At 31.0% G+C, this 18882-nt stretch overlaps 6 protein-coding genes and 1 long non-coding RNA gene across 16 annotated transcripts in view; 1 reads left to right on the plus strand and 6 right to left on the minus strand.

The window, feature by feature from the left end:
- LOC117243214 overlaps positions 1–4594 on the minus strand; it is a 42179-nt gene extending 37585 nt beyond the window's left edge. The window contains exon 1 of one of the 2 annotated variants that reach the window (XM_033510495.1): positions 4425–4594. The gene's annotated coding sequence lies outside the window, so the exon portion shown is untranslated. The remainder of the gene's footprint in view (positions 1–4424) is intronic. The other variant, XM_033510493.1, reaches the window with a different exon arrangement.
- Positions 4595–4831: 237 nt separating this feature from the next.
- Positions 4832–7685, minus strand: LOC117242327 (diphthine methyltransferase). The gene is made up of 5 exons (XM_033508887.1): positions 7645–7685; positions 6135–6769; positions 5947–6076; positions 5367–5711; positions 4832–4919 (listed from the first exon to the last, which is right to left on the minus strand). The coding sequence occupies exons 1-5, from the start codon at positions 7683–7685 to the stop codon at positions 4832–4834; spliced, it is 1239 nt and encodes a 412-aa protein (XP_033364778.1).
- LOC117243225 (cyclin-dependent kinase 2-associated protein 1-like) lies at positions 7076–8793 on the minus strand. Its single transcript, XM_033510514.1, has 2 exons — positions 8612–8793; positions 7076–8339 (listed from the first exon to the last, which is right to left on the minus strand). The coding sequence occupies exon 2, from the start codon at positions 8304–8306 to the stop codon at positions 8028–8030; it is 279 nt and encodes a 92-aa protein (XP_033366405.1). The 5' UTR covers positions 8307–8339; positions 8612–8793; the 3' UTR covers positions 7076–8027.
- Positions 8794–8906: 113 nt separating this feature from the next.
- Positions 8907–12348, minus strand: LOC117243220 (protein PELPK1-like). Of its 7 annotated transcripts, none has more exons than XM_033510509.1 (2): positions 12240–12348; positions 8907–11104 (listed from the first exon to the last, which is right to left on the minus strand). In XM_033510509.1, the coding sequence occupies exon 2, from the start codon at positions 10884–10886 to the stop codon at positions 9618–9620; it is 1269 nt and encodes a 422-aa protein (XP_033366400.1). In that variant the 5' UTR covers positions 10887–11104; positions 12240–12348; the 3' UTR covers positions 8907–9617. The 7 variants fall into 7 exon arrangements, with proteins under 7 accessions (XP_033366400.1, XP_033366394.1, XP_033366399.1 ...); XM_033510503.1 differs by lacking the exon at positions 12240–12348 and adding an exon at positions 11560–11959; XM_033510508.1 differs by lacking the exon at positions 12240–12348 and adding an exon at positions 11542–11627.
- On the plus strand, positions 11997–14719 carry LOC117243226. 2 transcript variants are annotated; one of them, XR_004495419.1, is made up of 3 exons: positions 11997–12240; positions 12327–12334; positions 14515–14719. It is a non-coding gene; the product is annotated as an uncharacterized LOC117243226 (long non-coding RNA). The 2 variants fall into 2 exon arrangements; XR_004495418.1 differs by lacking the exons at positions 11997–12240; positions 12327–12334 and adding an exon at positions 13677–13891.
- Positions 12907–13919, minus strand: LOC117243224. The gene is made up of 2 exons (XM_033510513.1): positions 13647–13919; positions 12907–13564 (listed from the first exon to the last, which is right to left on the minus strand). The coding sequence occupies exon 2, from the start codon at positions 13536–13538 to the stop codon at positions 13026–13028; it is 513 nt and encodes a 170-aa protein (XP_033366404.1). The 5' UTR covers positions 13539–13564; positions 13647–13919; the 3' UTR covers positions 12907–13025.
- LOC117243215 (H(+)/Cl(-) exchange transporter 7) lies at positions 14401–18689 on the minus strand. 2 transcript variants are annotated; one of them, XM_033510498.1, is made up of 13 exons: positions 18535–18689; positions 18287–18461; positions 17914–18021; positions 17529–17727; positions 17203–17456; positions 16938–17115; positions 16349–16873; positions 16099–16268; positions 15851–16030; positions 15551–15760; positions 15235–15480; positions 15070–15150; positions 14401–14998 (listed from the first exon to the last, which is right to left on the minus strand). In XM_033510498.1, exons 2-13 carry the CDS (start codon positions 18440–18442, stop codon positions 14897–14899), a joined length of 2409 nt encoding a protein of 802 aa, XP_033366389.1. In that variant the 5' UTR covers positions 18443–18461; positions 18535–18689; the 3' UTR covers positions 14401–14896. The 2 variants fall into 2 exon arrangements, with proteins under 2 accessions (XP_033366389.1, XP_033366387.1); XM_033510496.1 differs by having other exon boundaries at positions 18287–18689.
- Between the last annotated feature and the right edge of the window lie 193 nt (positions 18690–18882).

An 18882-nucleotide genomic window follows, 5' to 3' on the forward strand; every position in this document is an offset into this window, starting at 1 on the left:
CCCTAAGAAACAATATATTAAAATATTAACTGAATGATTGCGTATAATTATTCGAGTATAATCAAATACATTCTATTTTGAATATAGATAGTCTAATAATAACGTTTGTAATATAGATTTCTTGCGGTAGCATAAACTAAAAAGGTTGTTGAATCCTAACCTTAAAATACGGTAGCAATAGAAGAAAGTTTATGGAATAAGAAGTATAAAAAGGCATTATAATTTTACAAGATGCATTTATATTTAATAAGAGCAACAAATAAATAACCACGGTATGGTAAACAATTTTTAACACGCCAGTTACTCATGTTCGTAATGCATCAATCTTTAACTTTCTTTTATCCGTCATTGTATATTCGTAATAACATCAATCTTATAGTTAAGATTATTCGCCGAATCTGTTTGAAGCGAATAAATGTTCTTTGAATAGATGTTTGTTAAACCTCGTTGGATATGTCGGATAAATTTATTTTCGTACTTGTTACGATCGTATAGAGCAGCGGAATAAAAATGTATCCACGATATTTCTCCATAAACGGGGAATTTAATTTACAACGTAGGAGAGATCGGTTCGTGTGCGTCAGCGGTAAATCTCGCGAGCTTCTGATTTTCCGTTAGTCGTCGCCCTAGTAATAAACCTAGTAAGTTTCCTAATTCAATCTCCCCACCCCCACCCCCCGCCCCCCTCCCTTCGCCGTTGATGATAAATTCTGCAAGTCTGAGATTCGATTTGATATCTACGTCACAACTTAATGCGAAGTTGATGATTCTTAAACGTCGTATATTCGCATTTAAAAAACATTAAGGACACGGTGGGTAGATAGAAAAATTATTAATTCTGAACGTGAATCTTTCGAAAGTTGAAATTAAATAACACAATAACAATTTAATGCCACATACAGTTATTAGATTTCTAATTTTCTAAACTCTCTTTATTCTGTATATCAATTAACATTCAATTAAAAATAAATTTCTTTAATTTATGAAGGCAGAGATCGCTATTCCCCCAATAGATTTCTCTCGCTAGATTTTAATTTCCTAATAAATATCTGTTCAGCCGTTTGTTAACTTTCAAATCGCCCCTATGATGTTCAACAATAACGTCGGTTAATTTTTACGAAAATAAGTACCGCAGTATTAATGTTTAGGGATTTAAAATTCCCCGATAATCCTTATATTAGCGTGCACTCTTTCAATCGCGTACCCAACGATTCGTTAATTAACGAGGCGTCCGTCGATTGAAAAATTTCGATTTTAATGAGCTCCGCATACCGAGAAATCTTAGACAAGAAGCCCCCTTCCGTCGTCATTTCCTTCCCATGCCGTGGACCATGCCTCCACTCGTATACGCACGAAATATGAAAGAAAAAACATCATGCAATCATAAGAGAGAAGTTCAAGAAACTTAGTGTACGAGTATCGAACAATAAATTAATACAGCAGATTCGATAGAGATACTTTCCAAACATTTTGATTAAAAAATGTGTTTCAACACGAAGGATTTTTCTAAATCCTTGTTACAATGAGAGATATTAAAGAGGAAAAATTCAATAATGCGAGAAACGGAATATGTATAATAAGATAATTTATCGTTATCCAGATGTATTCAATTAAATCGTTTCACAGATTTTCCTAATGTAATTATTTACGCACCAATTAATCTTCATGAGAAAATATGAACGAAGCTAGCAAAATGCTATCGACATATCAATAATATCTTAACTTGAAGAAGGATACAAAACAAATCACTTCAATCATCTCTGTTCCATTTATCGATATCAGAACGATAAGTATATGTGTAACTATCAATTAGTTATCGCTACAATATCGATAAATCGAACATTAGATGCCTGAACTACAATGTACAATATATTACAGTATAATTATTATCTTTAAGGTAAAGTTATTACCGATATGTCGAATTACCGATATTTATCGATAATTTTATCGATAGTAGCTGTAGATGCAAGATACATATCTGTAACATGCATAATTAATTCCGTTTTACATCTATTTGCATAGAATAATCGTCGAACATTCATATATCTCTTCTAAAATGATAAAATAATGCACGAATGATAAATACTTTTGCATAATACATAAATACAGCATATTTTTTTATTTCCATGTCGGTTTCTCGACAACACCGTTTCGTTTTCATGCGATAACGTTGGTACAAGACAAAATCGATTAAACAGTATCCTACACATATACACGCACGTTTGTCTATATATATATATATATACATGACTACATACACTATATACACGATGGGCACGTAGATACGTCATCGCGGACATGCAAAAGAATGAAACTGTTTTATCTCCATCAGAAAGAAGTAGCGAAATTGTCGAATGCGATTTCATCCAAAATATCCCAAAAGACAACGCCCCTTTTTTAGACAGAAGGAAAGATTGATAAGCTTTGACCACCATAAAGGATATAATTTCTGGTCGATGTCTATGTCTCGCTCGTCCTTGATCTCATAACCTGCAAACATACTAATAACTGATAGGGGAAAAAAGGCAGAATTTAATAGTCCTGTTACGCCACCTTTTTACGCGGTCAATTTGAATGGGCCTCAGGATTAATAGTAAATAAATTTATAATGAAGAAATCAAAATGAAAGATATATGAAAAATATATAATGTAAAACAAGTTTCACTTAAAAAGTATTACAGAAAATCTTCAAAAAATAACTCAGAAATACAAATAAACGATGTAAGTCTATGGAATCTGTATGAAAAATTACGAATTGATCATTTTAATTATTCTAATATTTCTAGTATATCTTTCATACCTTGAAAACAATGATTGCAAAGTATTTTATTTTTATTTCACCCTGACCAATATCCTTTTGAAAGAATAGCCATCGTTTAGAAAATCAACTAACAATAATAACAAAGCTAATCGATATATTGTAATATAAAGTTAAAGTAAAGAAAAAGTTATACCATTATAAAAAATATCACAAGAAAGATTGGAATATTTCTGAATCTGTCAGATCAATCTACAAAGATATTCTACAATTTACGTGATTTAATGGTCATCACGATAAATTCAGTGTCCCTGTACAATTCGAATAAATTTTAAAAATAATTACACACATAAGATTAAGAGTACCGACGTTTTGGAACAATGAGGCAGATGATGAAGAAAAATAACAATATCAGATCATAATCTCGACCCCTAATGTGAGAAATGAGAACAGTTTACCTGATAGAATTATTCGTTGAGTGTAAAAGAATTAAAGAATGGGTAAATAGTGGTACAGAACCAAAGGACCGTTAGATTGCATCTAAATTAATGATGAAAAGCTGCGGAGAATAATTAATATGCTGTTGAGTAACCTTCGCCGTATCCAACAAGAACCGTAGCTGTCAAGTGAGATTCAAGCTTGAGACACTTGTGCGTTCGAAAAAGAAAAAACGGCACCGATGTATCATTTTTCCGTTTAATTAAACAAACTTGAAAAGGTCGAAATATGAAACTAAATTTGATGTATACGAATAACCGAAATTGTTTCGTAATTTGTCAATAATAGTTAGCTTCAATTCGTAGATTCACCCCACCCAAAAACAATTGGTTAAATCACGATGGCATCATGAATATTTCTTGTAGAATTTTAACAGTCATTCAAAATATTACAAATAAAAACAATAAAGATTGTTTTAATTTCTGTCCATTCGAAAATTTCTATTCATACAACAGAATGTGAAATTTGTTTAAAGTCATATAAAATTTGTCAAAGAGATAAATATTTATATGTATGTAAAAGATCTAATTATTGTTTAAACAATCGTTACTGTACCGTGATACATTCTAGAAACAATTCTTTCGAATAAGAAGCCTGAATCCTGCTACGATTCTTCAATTTTTATATTTTAATCTATCTCTTATCTTACACACCAATGGATTTTTCAAATACTTTCCAAATTGCAGGTATTTTTCGACATTAGAAAACTACAATTTTGGTTCGGTAAAATGATCGAAAAAATGTAACTGTGTTAAAGAGTGAAGAGCTCGTTGAATGGCCACGGTTTTCAGATGAATTCGCTAATGAATCGATGGACCAACGACGGTCTCGAAACTCGATTAAATTCTCCTAAAGCGGCCTGTCCCTAACGACTGGGGAATCAAACTGTCGCTCTGCTTTCCCTGCAAGTTTATCACGTCAAACGTTATATTCTAACCTTGATTCAATGAGCATTCTTGATATTTGTCACACAATAAGATTCTCGAGAAGGGGGCCGAAAATTTTGCAAGGATACGCGCCAAATCTTTTCTAGGTCATTTCACAGGGACAGGACGTGCACAATTCCACAGCTGATTTTACTGATCGAGCCAAGAAAAATTCACAATGCCATGGATCATGGTAATGAATGTAGAAATTGAAATTTTCGACAAAATAAAAATTTACTTACCGAAACTAATCACTGATAATTTACCGCGGAACTGAACGCAAACTCGTCACAGAAATCACAGCACTGACACCACGCCAAAACAGCCCCTGTGAACGACTGATTTTTATCGAACTGGCCGCGGCGAAATGCAGCTTGCACTGCCACATTGCCATCTTCCAGCGACTCTCTAAACCATTCCACGTTCATCGAATAGCGACGCGATGCCGGGATCCTTTAATTTTTCTTGCGCATGCTTCGTAACTCTTCAAATTTAACCTGTTAATCGGGGAAGAGATTGCTAAGTATTTAAATGACCAATATTTTACATATAACAATTATTTCTACGCCTCATTTCAAATGTCAAAGATAAATTATGTCGTACTTATATTTCCAAAGATTAAAATCCAGCTAAATCTGTTTTGTCTTAATTAACCTATTAACTGGGAAAGAGTTGAATCGTCACTTAAATTGTCAATCTTTTGGACATAATAGTTACATTTTTGTCTCATTTCATTTCTGTTAGAAATAAATTATATCACATTAGTGTATATTTCTAAAGATTGAAACCAATTTAACTGAAATTAACTTGTTTTCGTTAAATTATTAATCTCTTGGAACATTTCTTAACAAAAAACTAGTATAATTATGAAACTAAGAGTTGATAAAAAGAAATTAATTCCAATTTAATCAATCTTAATTTTTGCAAATGCAAATATGAGATAACTTATTAACAGAAATGATACGAGGTTTATAAATAAAATATTGTATCCCACAAATTAGAACCCACCGATTAATAGGTTAACCTTCTTTCATGTGTGCATAACAAATAATACAATAAAAAAATGATTAGTATTATAGAGAATAAAAGAAGAACTTTACACATTACAATAAAAGTTATCTGTTGTAGATATATAAATTTTCGGTTCTTCTTTATTGAAAATTCTTTAGTTATTCTTTAAATACAATGCAGATAATTTTAAAACATGATCATAAAAAGAACAAGTAGCCATTAGAAATGCATATTTCGTTTCTTTTTCGAGTATTTGTCCTGATATTTCTTCGCTATTTAAGTAACTCCAATCGCACCCATATGCTATACTTTCGTGTTCATTATACTCGCCAATAACAGACGGTATTTCAGTATTTTCGCAGTCGACTATTCTAAATCCGCTATACATGCAAGCAGCGAACAAATATTTCCACTTAAAGGGATCCCATTTTAAACGCCAAATACCGCCGCCCAGATTGATATTTGAAATTGGCTGCTTCAAATTTCTCGTATCCCATAATCTCAATATTTCATCATAACTAAAACATTATGAGAGTTTTATTCAAAATCGTTATCTTATTAATATTACTATTCTATAGTAGAACTTCATTTATTGAACTAAATGAATTTCTGCTAATTGAATCCATTTATTTGAATATAAATTATTATATGAACGGAAAATCATAAATAGCGGAGAGAATCGATGAATTATTATTGCATCTTTCAATGAGTTCAGATAAATGGAGTTCTGGTGTACTTTAAGCTTTACAGCACCTTCCAGATGATAATAAAAATTCTCTCGCTGCATTACTATGAATACTTGTAACGCCTGCACCGTGAACTTTATTTGAAACCCGAGTCTTTATCCTCGTATCAATACATTGAAATTTACAGTCATCGCCACCTTAAATATAATTATTGTTAATTTTTTAAATAAATTTTGATTTCATTTACTTCCATACCGCTATATATGATGTTTGTGTCCCAATAATTAAAAGCTGCAATCCATGCTTCAAATCCATGTGCTGACCATGAATTAATTTTATTAAGTTCTTTTTCGTTTAACTCAAACAATGAAACGAAACCTTTTGAGTCGCTAACTACTATTTTTAAACTGCCTTCATTCATCAATCTTCCGGTACACCAATCTAAAGATAATGCAAGTACTTCATCGCCAACTCTCTTCTGCACTAATAATTCTAAAGTTATCTTTTCGTTATCATTTTTAAGTTGATAAATTTGTAAGTGCCCTAAAGAGTTTACAACACCGAGTAAAATTTTATTTTGTAATGTAACATGCGCCCATTTCATATCCAATACAGCGGGTACTTCTAATTTTTGCAATATTATTAAGCGTCCATTTTGTACAATTTGAAATAGATAAATTCTTCCTAAACGTTTTGATGATACATTGGATGGTAAATTCTCGTCTTTCATTAATTGATACGTTCCACAAACAAATACATCTTTGAAGGAATCTATTGGACACCATTCAACTGAATCAGCGGAAAATTCGGTATCGAAAGTATCCAAAGTACGGAACGTGCTTGACTTTCTGTAATCTGTAACACGAAATGATAAATTTGAAGGTTCTAGGCTAAAAACATTAAAATTATTTTAAGGGAGATATTATGGGATTCACACGCAAAAACCTTTATTTGTATAAATATTACAATTAATGAAAATAAAATACGTCATACAATATTTAAATTAGTACAAATTCAAAATTTTTAAGGTTGCACGCAATTACATTTGTATGTAATGTTGTATTGCTATTTCCAATTATGTTTACTATTCTTATTATTCTTATTAAAGATAAAAATTTGTTTGAAAACATTTGATATGAAGTTGGTTTCTGTTAAATATTATTAATAAACGTTTAAAAAATTGTGATAAATATTTATAAAAACCCTATTTGATCTATTTATTTGCATTGAAAACTTGACATACATATAACTTGTACTTTTTGGTCTGAGTGTGTCGTTATTATTGAGATCATATCATAATTAATACTTAGGAACAAGACATGATCATCATTTCTTATACGTAGTAAATTCATACATTTCTGAGCAAAGATCATTTACATGTTATAGGAACTTTTCATCTTCTCACTTTAAATATTTTCATAACACATCATTATTTAAGTACGTCACAATATACTCATACAAATCTTATTCTAAATATATACTGTTAAGATTTAATACTATATTGGTTCTTTGTAACTTGATTTCATCAGTTTCTATTTACCTTCATTGTATTTGAGTAATATATTTGTACTATCAATAATGCAATTAAAAATTTTACTTTAAAATTATTATGTAAAATTGATACATACATTCTTCATTCTTAATATAAAATGCATTATTAGATACATTTCAATAATCAGTCATTATTATCAGGAGCTATTATATAAAATAATAATTTTGGCTATGGAATATGCTATGCATTCATTATTCGCATAAAATTAATTACCTTGCAACTAATAAACTATAGCATCTAATGGCTACTTCCATTGTACTCTCTTTGATAATATAAAAAGGAATAAATAATTTGTTATTTTATAAAATAAATATATAATGATGCATAATTTTTTAAATTAGTTTTTAAAAAATAATTAAAATTACTTCCTATGCTTAATTAATGACTATTATTCACAGTAATGATCTTTTTGTTCAATTAAAATTTGAAGTTTGAGGTAGATAAATTGTTATCTGATTCTTTCATCTTTTAAGATATATATGCAGTATCATCTTTGGCAAAAAATATATAAGATATTTTACGCTATAGTTAAATACTTCTCGAGTACTTGGTCAGTTACAGATTATTATGTGTAAAAATTATTTTAAACTTTTGCCCTATTGACGAGCGCTTTTTTCAGTTTCAACTAAACATTCCCTAACTAAGATACGTGCATGTACAATACCACGCTTAATTTTTTCTATAGAAGTACGACTGCCAGCATAGGTAGGTCTAACCTCGTGACCAAGTTCTTCTATGACATTAAGCAGCTGTATATACTTTGATTGACCAGGTAGAGAAGGAACAGTTTGTTGAAGAGCTCTTGGATTTGGTACATTGATTAATGGCTCTGTAACCTTTGCTGAAACTTCTACATTTCCTCGTTCCTCTTCCATCTTCTCTAACTGTCTTTTTTTTAAATAAATATCCTAACAAATAATTTATGAAGAGAATCTAAGTTATAATAAGCTAGATATCACAAGACGACTGTTACAATTTCATCAATGTACTACTTATATCTCGCAAATATATTAATTTTTAATATACGAAAAACAAATGTAGTTTATATAAAAAATACAATTTTTAAAATTGAAGACAATCATGCGAGAAGATTTTAGTATGATCAGTGAAATTAAAATAAACATAAATATAACCTTCAATTAAATATGTAATTATATTTTACATTTCATATGAAACTCACCTTAACGAATACGTTAGTAAAATTTTACGCGGTAAATAAATAAGTACAAATAAAAATTAAGCGTAATGATCAAAAAATTCTTAAATCTATTGACTTTTATCCTCCACCGCTATTGTACATACTATTGCATACATATATACACGTATCTGGAATTTTAACAGCGCTTTACGGAAAAGCTAGAAACTACATTCCGTTACATGTGGCGCCAAATTCAAATTACATATTCTACTACAAATACGTATACAAATTTGATTTAGGGGTATAAAATTAATAGACAATATTGTACAAAACTGTATTTTTTTATTTAGTTATACCTTGCAATCGGTAATATTCAAGGATTATACTTTTCGTAGGTACATTTTGTTTGATCAATTTTTTTTTCTTGCATGTATATTGTAGGTAATTACTAGGTACCCATATCTCAACCAAAAAATGCAGTAATAAACTTTCCTTAGAAAATATAAATGAAGGCTCTTCACAGTGTACAAATTCTCCCTGCCTAATATTATGTTTCCTACTCACTAATCAAGAACTTAATATGAAGGAATAATTCCTTCATAATTTGAATCTTTGCATAGAAAATGGTCATCTTTACATTCTTTCTAATAAAAATAATCAACTAAAGTGAAAAACGAATCTTCTTCATGTCATTTAATTTATATTCAATATTATGCGCTATTGATTGATTAATTTTCTTTAGGCATCCACAAAAGTGCATATCTTAAATCATTTTATTGATTATTGAACGTGATATTAAGTTATACAGCTATTACTTTCTTAATCTTCCCATTATTTAAAACAACTAGCTGCTCATACTTTCTTTTATTAAACATACAAACTAGTAAGATCATATAATAAGAAATAATAATTGTTATATATTCTATACACGTTTTTGTGGATGCTAAGACACTCCCTTTAAAATATACTGTTGTACTGCATACAATGTACATAGTATTACTTTTTAAAATAATCGACTAAAAATCTAATCGCTAAGTATATCGGCAGATCATTGCCGCGCGTTATGTTCTGTTTCCAGTAGACATTCTCGTACAAGAATTCGAGCATGCTGAATACCCATCTTCAGGCGTTCAGCCGCGCTGCGACTTCCAGCATAAGAAAGGCGAATGTCTCTTCCAAGCTCTTCGATAATAACCAGTAACTGAGCATATTTACCCTGACCAGGCACAGTAGGAAAGTTTATTGTACTGGATGGGCTAGCTTGCGCTACTTGAACAGTCTGAACATTTTGCAAATTTCTTGGATTTGGCACAGTGATCACAGGTTCAGGGATTCGAGGAATTTCTGGTACCTTTGGTGGCGGTGGTGGATCATTTAATTTCGTTATCGTTATTTCATTTAATTTAGCCAACTCGGTTAATTTTGCCATTTCTGCCATTTTCGAATATTCAGGCATCTTTGTAATGTCATTTTGCATATTTGCCATTTTAATCATCTCGGTCATTTTCGTTTTTTCATTCATCTTTGCAATTTCTTTAGCCATCTCGTTAATTTGTGCAATTTCATTTAATTTTGTTATATCATTATTATATTTCGCCATTTCCGTCATCTTCACCATTTCGTTTAGTTTAGCTATCTCATTCATTCTTTGAACTTCATTGATTTTTGCCATTTGAGACATTTTCATCATTTCATTCATCTTCGCAATTTCATTAATTTTCGTGATATCATTGTATTTAGCAATCTCTGAGAGCTTTACCATCTCGTTCATCTTGGCAATCTCAGACATCTTTGCAATTTCTTGCATTTTCATGTATTCTGTTGTCTTGGCATACTCTGCCATCTTTTCCATCTCGTATCTTTTAGCCATATCCTGAGACATTTTATTCAATTCAGTCATTTTGCTGAACTCCGCAAGTTGAGCCATTTGAACTATATGTTCTGGTACTTTTCCTCTTTCCATCATTTGTTTCAATTCCGCAGAGATTTTATTCATATTCATCTCTGACATTTGAGCTATCGTAGCTGCATCTGGCATTTTAGACAACTCAGCAATTTTCGAAATTTCCCTTGCTAAGTTTTCATCTAAACAGCGCTTCTTTTTAGCACGATGCCTGGCCATGCGCTGAGCTTCCTGCATTCTTCTTATTGCTGCCTGCTCTTCTGTCTCTTTAGCTCTAGCGTTCTTCATTCTCTCAGCAGCAGTATATAATCTAATAGCACGTTCCTCTAATGTTTCTTCCTTCAATTTTTGTCTTCTATATTCACGCATTTCTCTTACCTTTTTAAGGTAAGATTTTTTCTTAGCCTTAGGCATAACATGCAATTAAGCACTGTGTAGATATCATCATCTATATGGATTCTCATTTTTGTCAATTTCAAATACCAAACCTTTCAGAAAATATACTTTGTGCATGCGTTATTGGTTAAGCGTAACTAACTTTGCTTTCCTTTTGCTATTTCTACTAATTGTTCTTACATATTTCTTCATATATAAAATGATCCTTATTATTACTCCTTTACTTTGGAAATTATCTGCAATAAAAAAGAAAATCATAAAATTGGTTAGAATACATCTGATCAGACATTTTCATAAAAGATAAGAATGCTTCATTTACATAATATCAAGCACAATAAACATTGTTATCGCTCGTTTTGTTTAGGCGCGATTAAATTTTAGAATGTCGTGATTACAAACCTACGAAAATTCTCGTTTAAACAAGATTAACGATAATAACGTCCAAAAATTTTGTCTGCACCAGGAAAGAAAATGACATCAACCTGGACTCTCTCTTAAGAAACATTCGAACTGCTTTTATTTAACGTATAGAAAGCGAATAACGTGGATATTAATTGGTATGTCTAAAAAAGACGCGGGTAACAAGCTCGAAAAAATTTCATAGCACGTGCGCAAAAATCGAGCGGCGAATACTGTTTTCGAAATACGTATGTATGTAGGTGTTATATCGTACGTGTGCGTGCTCTGCTACCTGTGCCCCTGCGTCGATTTCGTCTGTGTGCGTGTGTCTCCCCAAAATTCGAAAGAAGAGCGTCGTCAAGTAGCACGCAACGCGCATGCGCGTCAATCTAAGAACGCTGTCTTCTCTGAAACGCTCACCAATCACAACAATGGCGGATGCAATTCGGTCAGTTCACTGAAACGCACGATTAACCCGGTGCGAGGCTAAATCACGTCTTGGACCGTTGCCATTTTATAATAGCATCTTCTTTATGGTGAAACACATACGTCGTTATTGTTTCTAGATGAATTGATACGGGTTTTCTTAAGATATATCGCAGACAAACGCACAAAAGCAATATCGGCCGACATGTAAGATTTTCGTTCGGAGCCACTTTAAGGGGCCAAGCGGGGTCGCCGATAGGCTGCGTGTGACGTGGTTGCGTTTATTGACCATAACCCCTTCCTACTCCCGTCTGCAACTTCACGACGGACAGGTGTACGACCTGAGAGACCGCAAAACAATTGACCAAAACCGGCCGCGTCTTAAAATATACGACATTGTCTCCAAAGAATCTACAAAGATGCTTGGAATGCTCGACCGTTTCTATCGTCTCTGCGAATGGCGATACGATACGACTCCTCTTTTTTCCATCGATTAACAAAAATACACCATAAATGTTTTCTTGAAAAGGAATATATTCGACTCACGGTAAGTCTTTCTTTCACGATTCGGAAGACCGGTTTCCTTTAAGAGAATGAGAAAATGTTGACGAGCTTTCTTTTCGGTTCTTTCAGACGACAAGGTGAGACTTAACGGTCAACTTGCCGGGAAGATACGTTTTCAATGAAGTTTTATTGCGAAACACTTTTCAAATATTACGTGATAATTGAGTATAATAATACAGATTAACTTATGAGACAATTGACATTATTTCGAATTTTATCGTTTCTGTATTTGCCAATATGAATTTAGACAAATTAGCCTGTTTTATTTGTGAAGAGTTAGTTTGTTCAATTTAAGCAAGTAAATTTTTATTTTTTATATCGGAAATAAGTTTTCATATATTAATTATATGGGGCATTATTATTAATTGGAATACCATTGTTAATCGTCGTAGAATTTTATTAAATTTTATTTTTCGTATGTAAAAGGGTTATTATTCACACGTGTTTTTTTCATAACCTATATGGAGTATTATTGTTACTATATCAACGAATTCTTTTTATTTTTAATGATCATGTATTGCATAGCATTTATATCCTTCTCAGTAGTGAAGGTAATTCTTTTTGTGTTTTATCATTTGTTAATGGAAGAGAAACGTCTATGAGCATAACACTCACAATTATTGCTATTGTTCAAACAGTAAATGATCTTTGAGTATTACTCTCGCAATATTGCTATATTTATCTCTATACAAAATTTAAATAAGATATTTGTACATTCTAATAGAATCATAACAATAAGTTATATTACGTCTACTTATATATTGCTAGTTATTGCTGTGAATTTATTTCTGTTTCCAGTAAGCATTCTTTTACCAACATCCTGGCTTTTATGATACCTAGTTTTAATCTCTCTATTGAAATTCTACTACCAGCATAGGTTAATTTAATGTTCCTTCCTAATTCCTCAATGACTTTCAATAATTGGGAATATTTACTTTGTTCACAAGCTGAATGTACAATTGATGGATTTTGTATAGGGAAATATGTTTGATGTTGTTCCATTTTTGCTATGGAGACAATAGAGTCAACAGTTTCAAAAGTAATATTTCTTCTATTTAATTCTTTCTTAAGTGCCTCCACATCCTCCAAAGCTTTCTTCTTTCTAGCTCGAAATCTTGCCATTCTTTGTGCATCGTGAAATCTCCGAATTATAGCTTCTTCTTCTGTTTCGTGAGGTTTTGTTAATAGTCTGTGTCTATTCTTTTTCCTTTCTTTTATTGGATTACCCTGTTTATTTAATTGCAAAGTACCTTTGTTTCTACTCCACTTGTAATTGTTCATTTCGTTCAACTTACATACAATGCCGTCTTCCAATAACAATATATATTTATAATAATAATGGTATACAGTTTAGAAAAAAAAATCACCGATAAAATTATTTGAATTTACCTCTCTTTTTCTTACTGATATACGCGCAAGCGTGGATAATTCAGAAACCAATCATTGAAATGGCGAACCGTCGTGGATACCGTTGTTAAATATTCGAATTACGTGCATTTCGACTATAAATTATAATTAATTCCGTATTAACACTTTTGTTAATGCATTCTAATGCCTTTCACTCGTTTATCGCTCTTAAATATTTGCAATTATTATGAACACTTATGAGGAGGAAGATATCGTCATAGTTACACGTAAGATCTGACTAAGAATCTTTTTATTGTTCGCGAAAAAATTTTTAAGCCACGATTTATAGCAGATTAGACAGAGATAGTATTCTCCTGCCGTGCACATATTATTATCTCAAGGTGATTTATTCCCGAAATAGGAACTCGGAATTAATTGGCGACAATTCTTACATCTTTAATTTTTATAGATATTGATATCGTTTATGCGGGAAGTGCGCAAAATATAATTTTACTAATACCTGATAGTATTTAATAATCTTTGCCAATCTTATTTGCCAAGAAATTTTATCAAGTTGGTTTATATTAAGATATAGACATATACTAGAGAAAATAAAAATTATTATTAATTTAGCAAAAAGTTCTTGATAAGACATTGTATAATGTATGTATATGTATATATAAAGCATAACTATTTAGGATACAAACTGTTTTCTCAGTTCTTTACTTTTTCTAAAATATTTGTATTTTGTAGATACTCTACAATATATAAATATTGTGTATAAATTTGAACATAATAAATAGTAAATGTTGGATAATTTATTCTAGAATCTAATCCATCATTTTAAGAGACTTAATTATATTGGTAAAAGAAGTGAAAACTTCTACAAAATATCCTTTTCTTGTTGCAGGTTGTACATAGGTCTTGAATACTCGATCACATGAATTATAATCTATAGAGGTGATTATAACAGGATATTAATTCCAATGTATATTTCAACATATGAATATTATTTTCTTTTATCGTTGATCATTATCCCAGTGTATCTGTTTTTTAAATTATGGTCATGGCTAGGTTGGCACTTATTTATAAATAATTAATATTATGTGCATTGTGTCTTTGGTTAGTTTTACCTCCTTACTTTCTTTTTGTAATACCTAGATTTTCTTTACAGAAAAGTAAAATATAAGAATTCTTCTATGTTTATATAAAAACATAATGTTTGTACATAATATCATTATAAACTGTTTTCCATAAATTAAATATTAAATTTTGTGTCAAGAAAGTTAAAATTAAATTTTATTGGTAATTAGAAGTTCATCTAGACCCATTCTTCCTCTATGTTTCCATATCCTAAATCTGGCAACATCTTTTCTTGTAATAATTCCAATTACCTACGAAAAGATTGAAAACCACAGTTTTTCTATAGTAGAGATTTTTTATAGAATACATTAATTGTCAGTACCTCATTTGTATCATTGACTACAGGTAAATGTCTAAGACCTAAAGCTCTAAAGAGCCTAAATGCTCGTGGCAGTGTCGCAGACTGAAAATGAAATGATTAATAAAAGAACATTCTTTTGATCTGTCATGTAATAATATGTAGATAAAATATTAACAAAATACTAACATGCTGTAGTGTATAAGGAGAAGGATTCATAAAAGGTCTTAAATCTATCATATAAGTCTTTTCTTCTTCACTTATGGTCACTTGATCAATTGTTGGATATCTCGGATATTCTTTTCTGAATAATTTAACACTTAATGACTTTTCCCAATATTCTAAGTTTCTGTTAAAAATTTTATTTTGTAGTAATACTATTAGTTGGGAACGTAAAATTAGTCCCCGAAATCGTCCATACGAATGTATTTCAGTCTGGAATAAAAAAAGACAGATATAACAAAACGATAAATTTTTTGATATTTTATAATATGATGTTTAGTACCTCATCACTATTAGGAGGATCAACTACAGGGAACCCATTAAATGTTACACATTTAAGAAGTTCTACTATATGTCCTACATTTTCTACAGTTTTTAGTGTTACTATTGGGTGGCTCATTATTTCACTGGCGTATATATTGTTTGATAATGGCGGGGCTTCCCATGGTAATATGGGAATTCCAGCCATTTGTGTATGAATATCATATATACCCTATAGAATAAAAAATAATATAAATTATTAGAGTAATACATAGACGTTTTAAAACGTAAAAATACAGAGTAATATAATATATTTTTATGCCTCATTGAAAAAGTCTCCAACCCATTTAGCCATAATAAGGACTACTATAAGTGGCAAGCCAAAGGATATTCCTTGAGTAGCTTCTATTAATATAGCGGTTAAACTTATTGTCATTCTAACTACTCCTCCTAATTGAGCAGCTGCACCTAATAAAGCATATTTCCCAGGATCTAAAACGACCTGCAATAATTTACAGTAATTCATATTTTGTGTAATATTTTGAGTTTATTTTCACAATCGTTTCTTACGCAATTTGGAAAAATTTTTGCAAGGCCTGATCCAATTAGTCTACCCCATGCAGAGCCAATTAGCAGGGAAGGAATGAACAGTCCGCTAGACATGGACAGACCAAAGGTAGCAACAGCCAGAAAAAAGTAGAGGACAACAAAGATAGCTAAAGTAATATCATTATGGGAACCTATAAACGAGAAATTGATTAAATACATCTTATGTTGTTCTATATATGCATACCTTTTATGTTCTATATTATCAGCATACCTTTAGGATCATGAAACAAAGATCGTACACTACTTTCTGGAGTTTGGAACCATAAAGCTGCAACTGCGCTATATTCACCCTCCTTGCAATACATTTGAATGGGAAATTTCGTGGGATCTCGCCCTAATGGTTTGCAGTCATTCAGAAAATAAATCATACTAAAACCCAGTGTTGCACTTAGTGCAGCAACTACAAGAGCTTCTATTACTTTTAACCATTTCTGCTTTACATATTTCAAACGGAAACAGGTGATTTTATAATTTAAATGATTCCAACAAGCGCCCAAAAATCCACCAATTGTTCCCATTATCATAAATAGAGGAATTTCGTAAATCTGATAGGGAATTGTCTCAAATTTTCCAAGGTTTAGTAAGCCTGGATAAGAAAGGTCACCAGGTCGTCCGTGATACGTACTAAGGATGATGTTTAGCGTAAATGTTGTAATCATACTAGCAAAAAATGTTCTCCATGTGAGACTTTGATTAAAGAAACTGGTTCCTTCTTCGATACTGAATAATACTCCTCCTAAATTATTTTTAATCAAGTAATTAATGTTTGTAATATGTATACTATGTTTTTTGACACTTACCAATTGGCGCACCAAATGCAGCAGATACACCAGAAGCTGCACCTCCTGACACAAAATCTCGTTTTTCATGGTCCTCTCTAAAATATTGAAATACCTTAAAATCTTTTCTGAATGTAGTACTTTTGCCTTGTGATATTCCTGCTGCTACCACAGCTCCAGAATGTATCATAGGTCCTTCCTAGAATATTATTTTTATTCTGTATTGAAAGACTTTTGTATCTTTATAGCAAATTATATTACAGAGATAGTAATAAAAAATATTTACTTTTCCACCAGCAAGGCCTCCAACTACTGTACAAATTACTCCTATTATTTTTACTACTAATGTTTTTATACGAACAACTCGAGGCATTTTAACTCCATTTAAATAACACTTTACTTGTGGAATACCACTACCTGCTGCAACAGGTTCTATATAGGATACTAAAATAGCACCTATTAAAACAGGTACAAAATTGAAGGCTAACCATAGTAGATATGGCAGCCATAGACAGTTTGTTGTTACACATTGATCTACATCTGTTATTAATTATAAGGAACAATCAAATTTATATGTATACTTTTTTTATTTGTATACAGTAGTAAGGATACACAATTTTAAACAACCATACTTTAGGTTTGATAATTCTTCTATAGAAATATCTACAAAACCAGCTATAAGTGCTGTGCAGGTACCTATCAATAAGAAAATAAGCCATCTGGCAAAGTTCTTCTTAACTATAAACTTGTAGCCTTTCTTTCTTTCTTCGTCTTGAAGGAGATAATTCTCACAGGGATCATAATCTAAACTCTGAAAGAAGAAAAATAAAAATTGTAGATGTATTTTACATATGATATTTCCTTGAAACTTAATTACTTTTAAGATAAGATATTGATAATGATTGATGCAGAAAATTCATCAAAATTAAAGATAACTATAATTATAAGCATTAATAAGAAAATTATACACAAAGTATATATCACAAAGACAAAGTACCTCGTAATTAGTTGATAGGAAATTAGTAGCACCGGGAGGAATTTCTTCTGTATTAAGCCTTCTTGGATTACTGGAAAGTGTTTCCCCAATACTCAGTGATGCTACATTCTGTCAAAAATACAAAACTAAAACATTAAAAATAATTATAAGATTCTAAACTTATATACTACTTCATTTTCATATGAAAGAATTTTTTTTTATCTTATCAACATTGTAAAAGATAAGAGTTTGTGTTTATACACAATAGTGTGAAAGCAGACAGGTGTTAGCTAGGTTATTTCATAGTGCCAAATAAAAAGTAAGAAAGAAATTTTGAAAAGATACACTTTGCCGTTAGATTATTAACATTATCAGATTATTGTATATTTCATACCCGAAATCTAATGTTGATGTTATCGTTTGAATATGACGCAAAATTATTTCTTGGTTTCAGTAGCTTTTCCGTGTCATTTTCATCATTCACGCAACTGTCAACACTATCATCGATGTTGCTGTTTATTATCACGTTTATATGCGTCGAAGTGTCCATTATTTTTCAATCACTGTCACTGTAATCAAATTTTACAAAGTACAAAAAGAAAAATCATCACAGAGTACAGATACGACTTCGTTGTTACGCACTGTTACCGCATGCTAAACTTATACAAAGAAAAGAAATATGTATTATGTATACATATTGTCAATCACGTGATTAATACTATGATTCATGTTCAATGAAAGCGGTGCTCAATTTATGACTACACTTTCATTGTTACAGAATTTGTTATAATCATTTGATCAAAGGTTATGTGTATTTTGTTATACACACAATACACAATACATATACACAATATACACACATAGTACTTGTCATACTATAATAGATGTCATATTCGTATTTTCAAAAAACTTGGTTTGAAAAGATTAAATTCTTTAAAAAAAAAAATTTATAAAAATTGTAAAATAATTAGGAAACCCTCAATTTATTAT

Source organism: Bombus vosnesenskii, unplaced genomic scaffold, assembly GCF_011952255.1.
Source record: "Bombus vosnesenskii isolate JDL3184/JDL3185 unplaced genomic scaffold, Bvos_JDL3184-5_v1.1 scf7180000013265, whole genome shotgun sequence".
Lineage (NCBI taxonomy): Eukaryota > Metazoa > Arthropoda > Insecta > Hymenoptera > Apidae > Bombus > Bombus vosnesenskii.

Coding starts and splice junctions, on each gene's coding strand:
- LOC117243224 (XM_033510513.1), bottom strand. CDS start 13,538: ATGAACAATTACAAGTGGAGTAGAAACAAAGGTACTTTGCAATTAAAT.
- LOC117243215 (XM_033510498.1), bottom strand. CDS start 18,442: ATGGACACTTCGACGCATATAAACGTGATAATAAACAGCAACATCGAT. Junction 17,457..17,528: donor GTATGGTTGTTTAAAATTGT/GTATCCTTACTA, acceptor AATTAATAACAG/ATGTAGATCAATGTGTAACA. Junction 17,116..17,202: donor GAGGCCTTGCTGGTGGAAAA/GTAAATATTTTT, acceptor ATAATATTCTAG/GAAGGACCTATGATACATTC.
- LOC117243225 (XM_033510514.1), bottom strand. CDS start 8,306: ATGGAAGAGGAACGAGGAAATGTAGAAGTTTCAGCAAAGGTTACAGAG.
- LOC117242327 (XM_033508887.1), bottom strand. CDS start 7,685: ATGGAAGTAGCCATTAGATGCTATAGTTTATTAGTTGCAAG. Junction 6,770..7,644: donor TATAGTTTATTAGTTGCAAG/GTAATTAATTTT, acceptor TAATGTTTTTAG/CCTAGAACCTTCAAATTTAT. Junction 4,920..5,366: donor GTTTTAAAATTATCTGCATT/GTATTTAAAGAA, acceptor TATTTCTAACAG/AAATGAAATGAGACAAAAAT.
- LOC117243220 (XM_033510509.1), bottom strand. CDS start 10,886: ATGCCTAAGGCTAAGAAAAAATCTTACCTTAAAAAGGTAAGAGAAATG.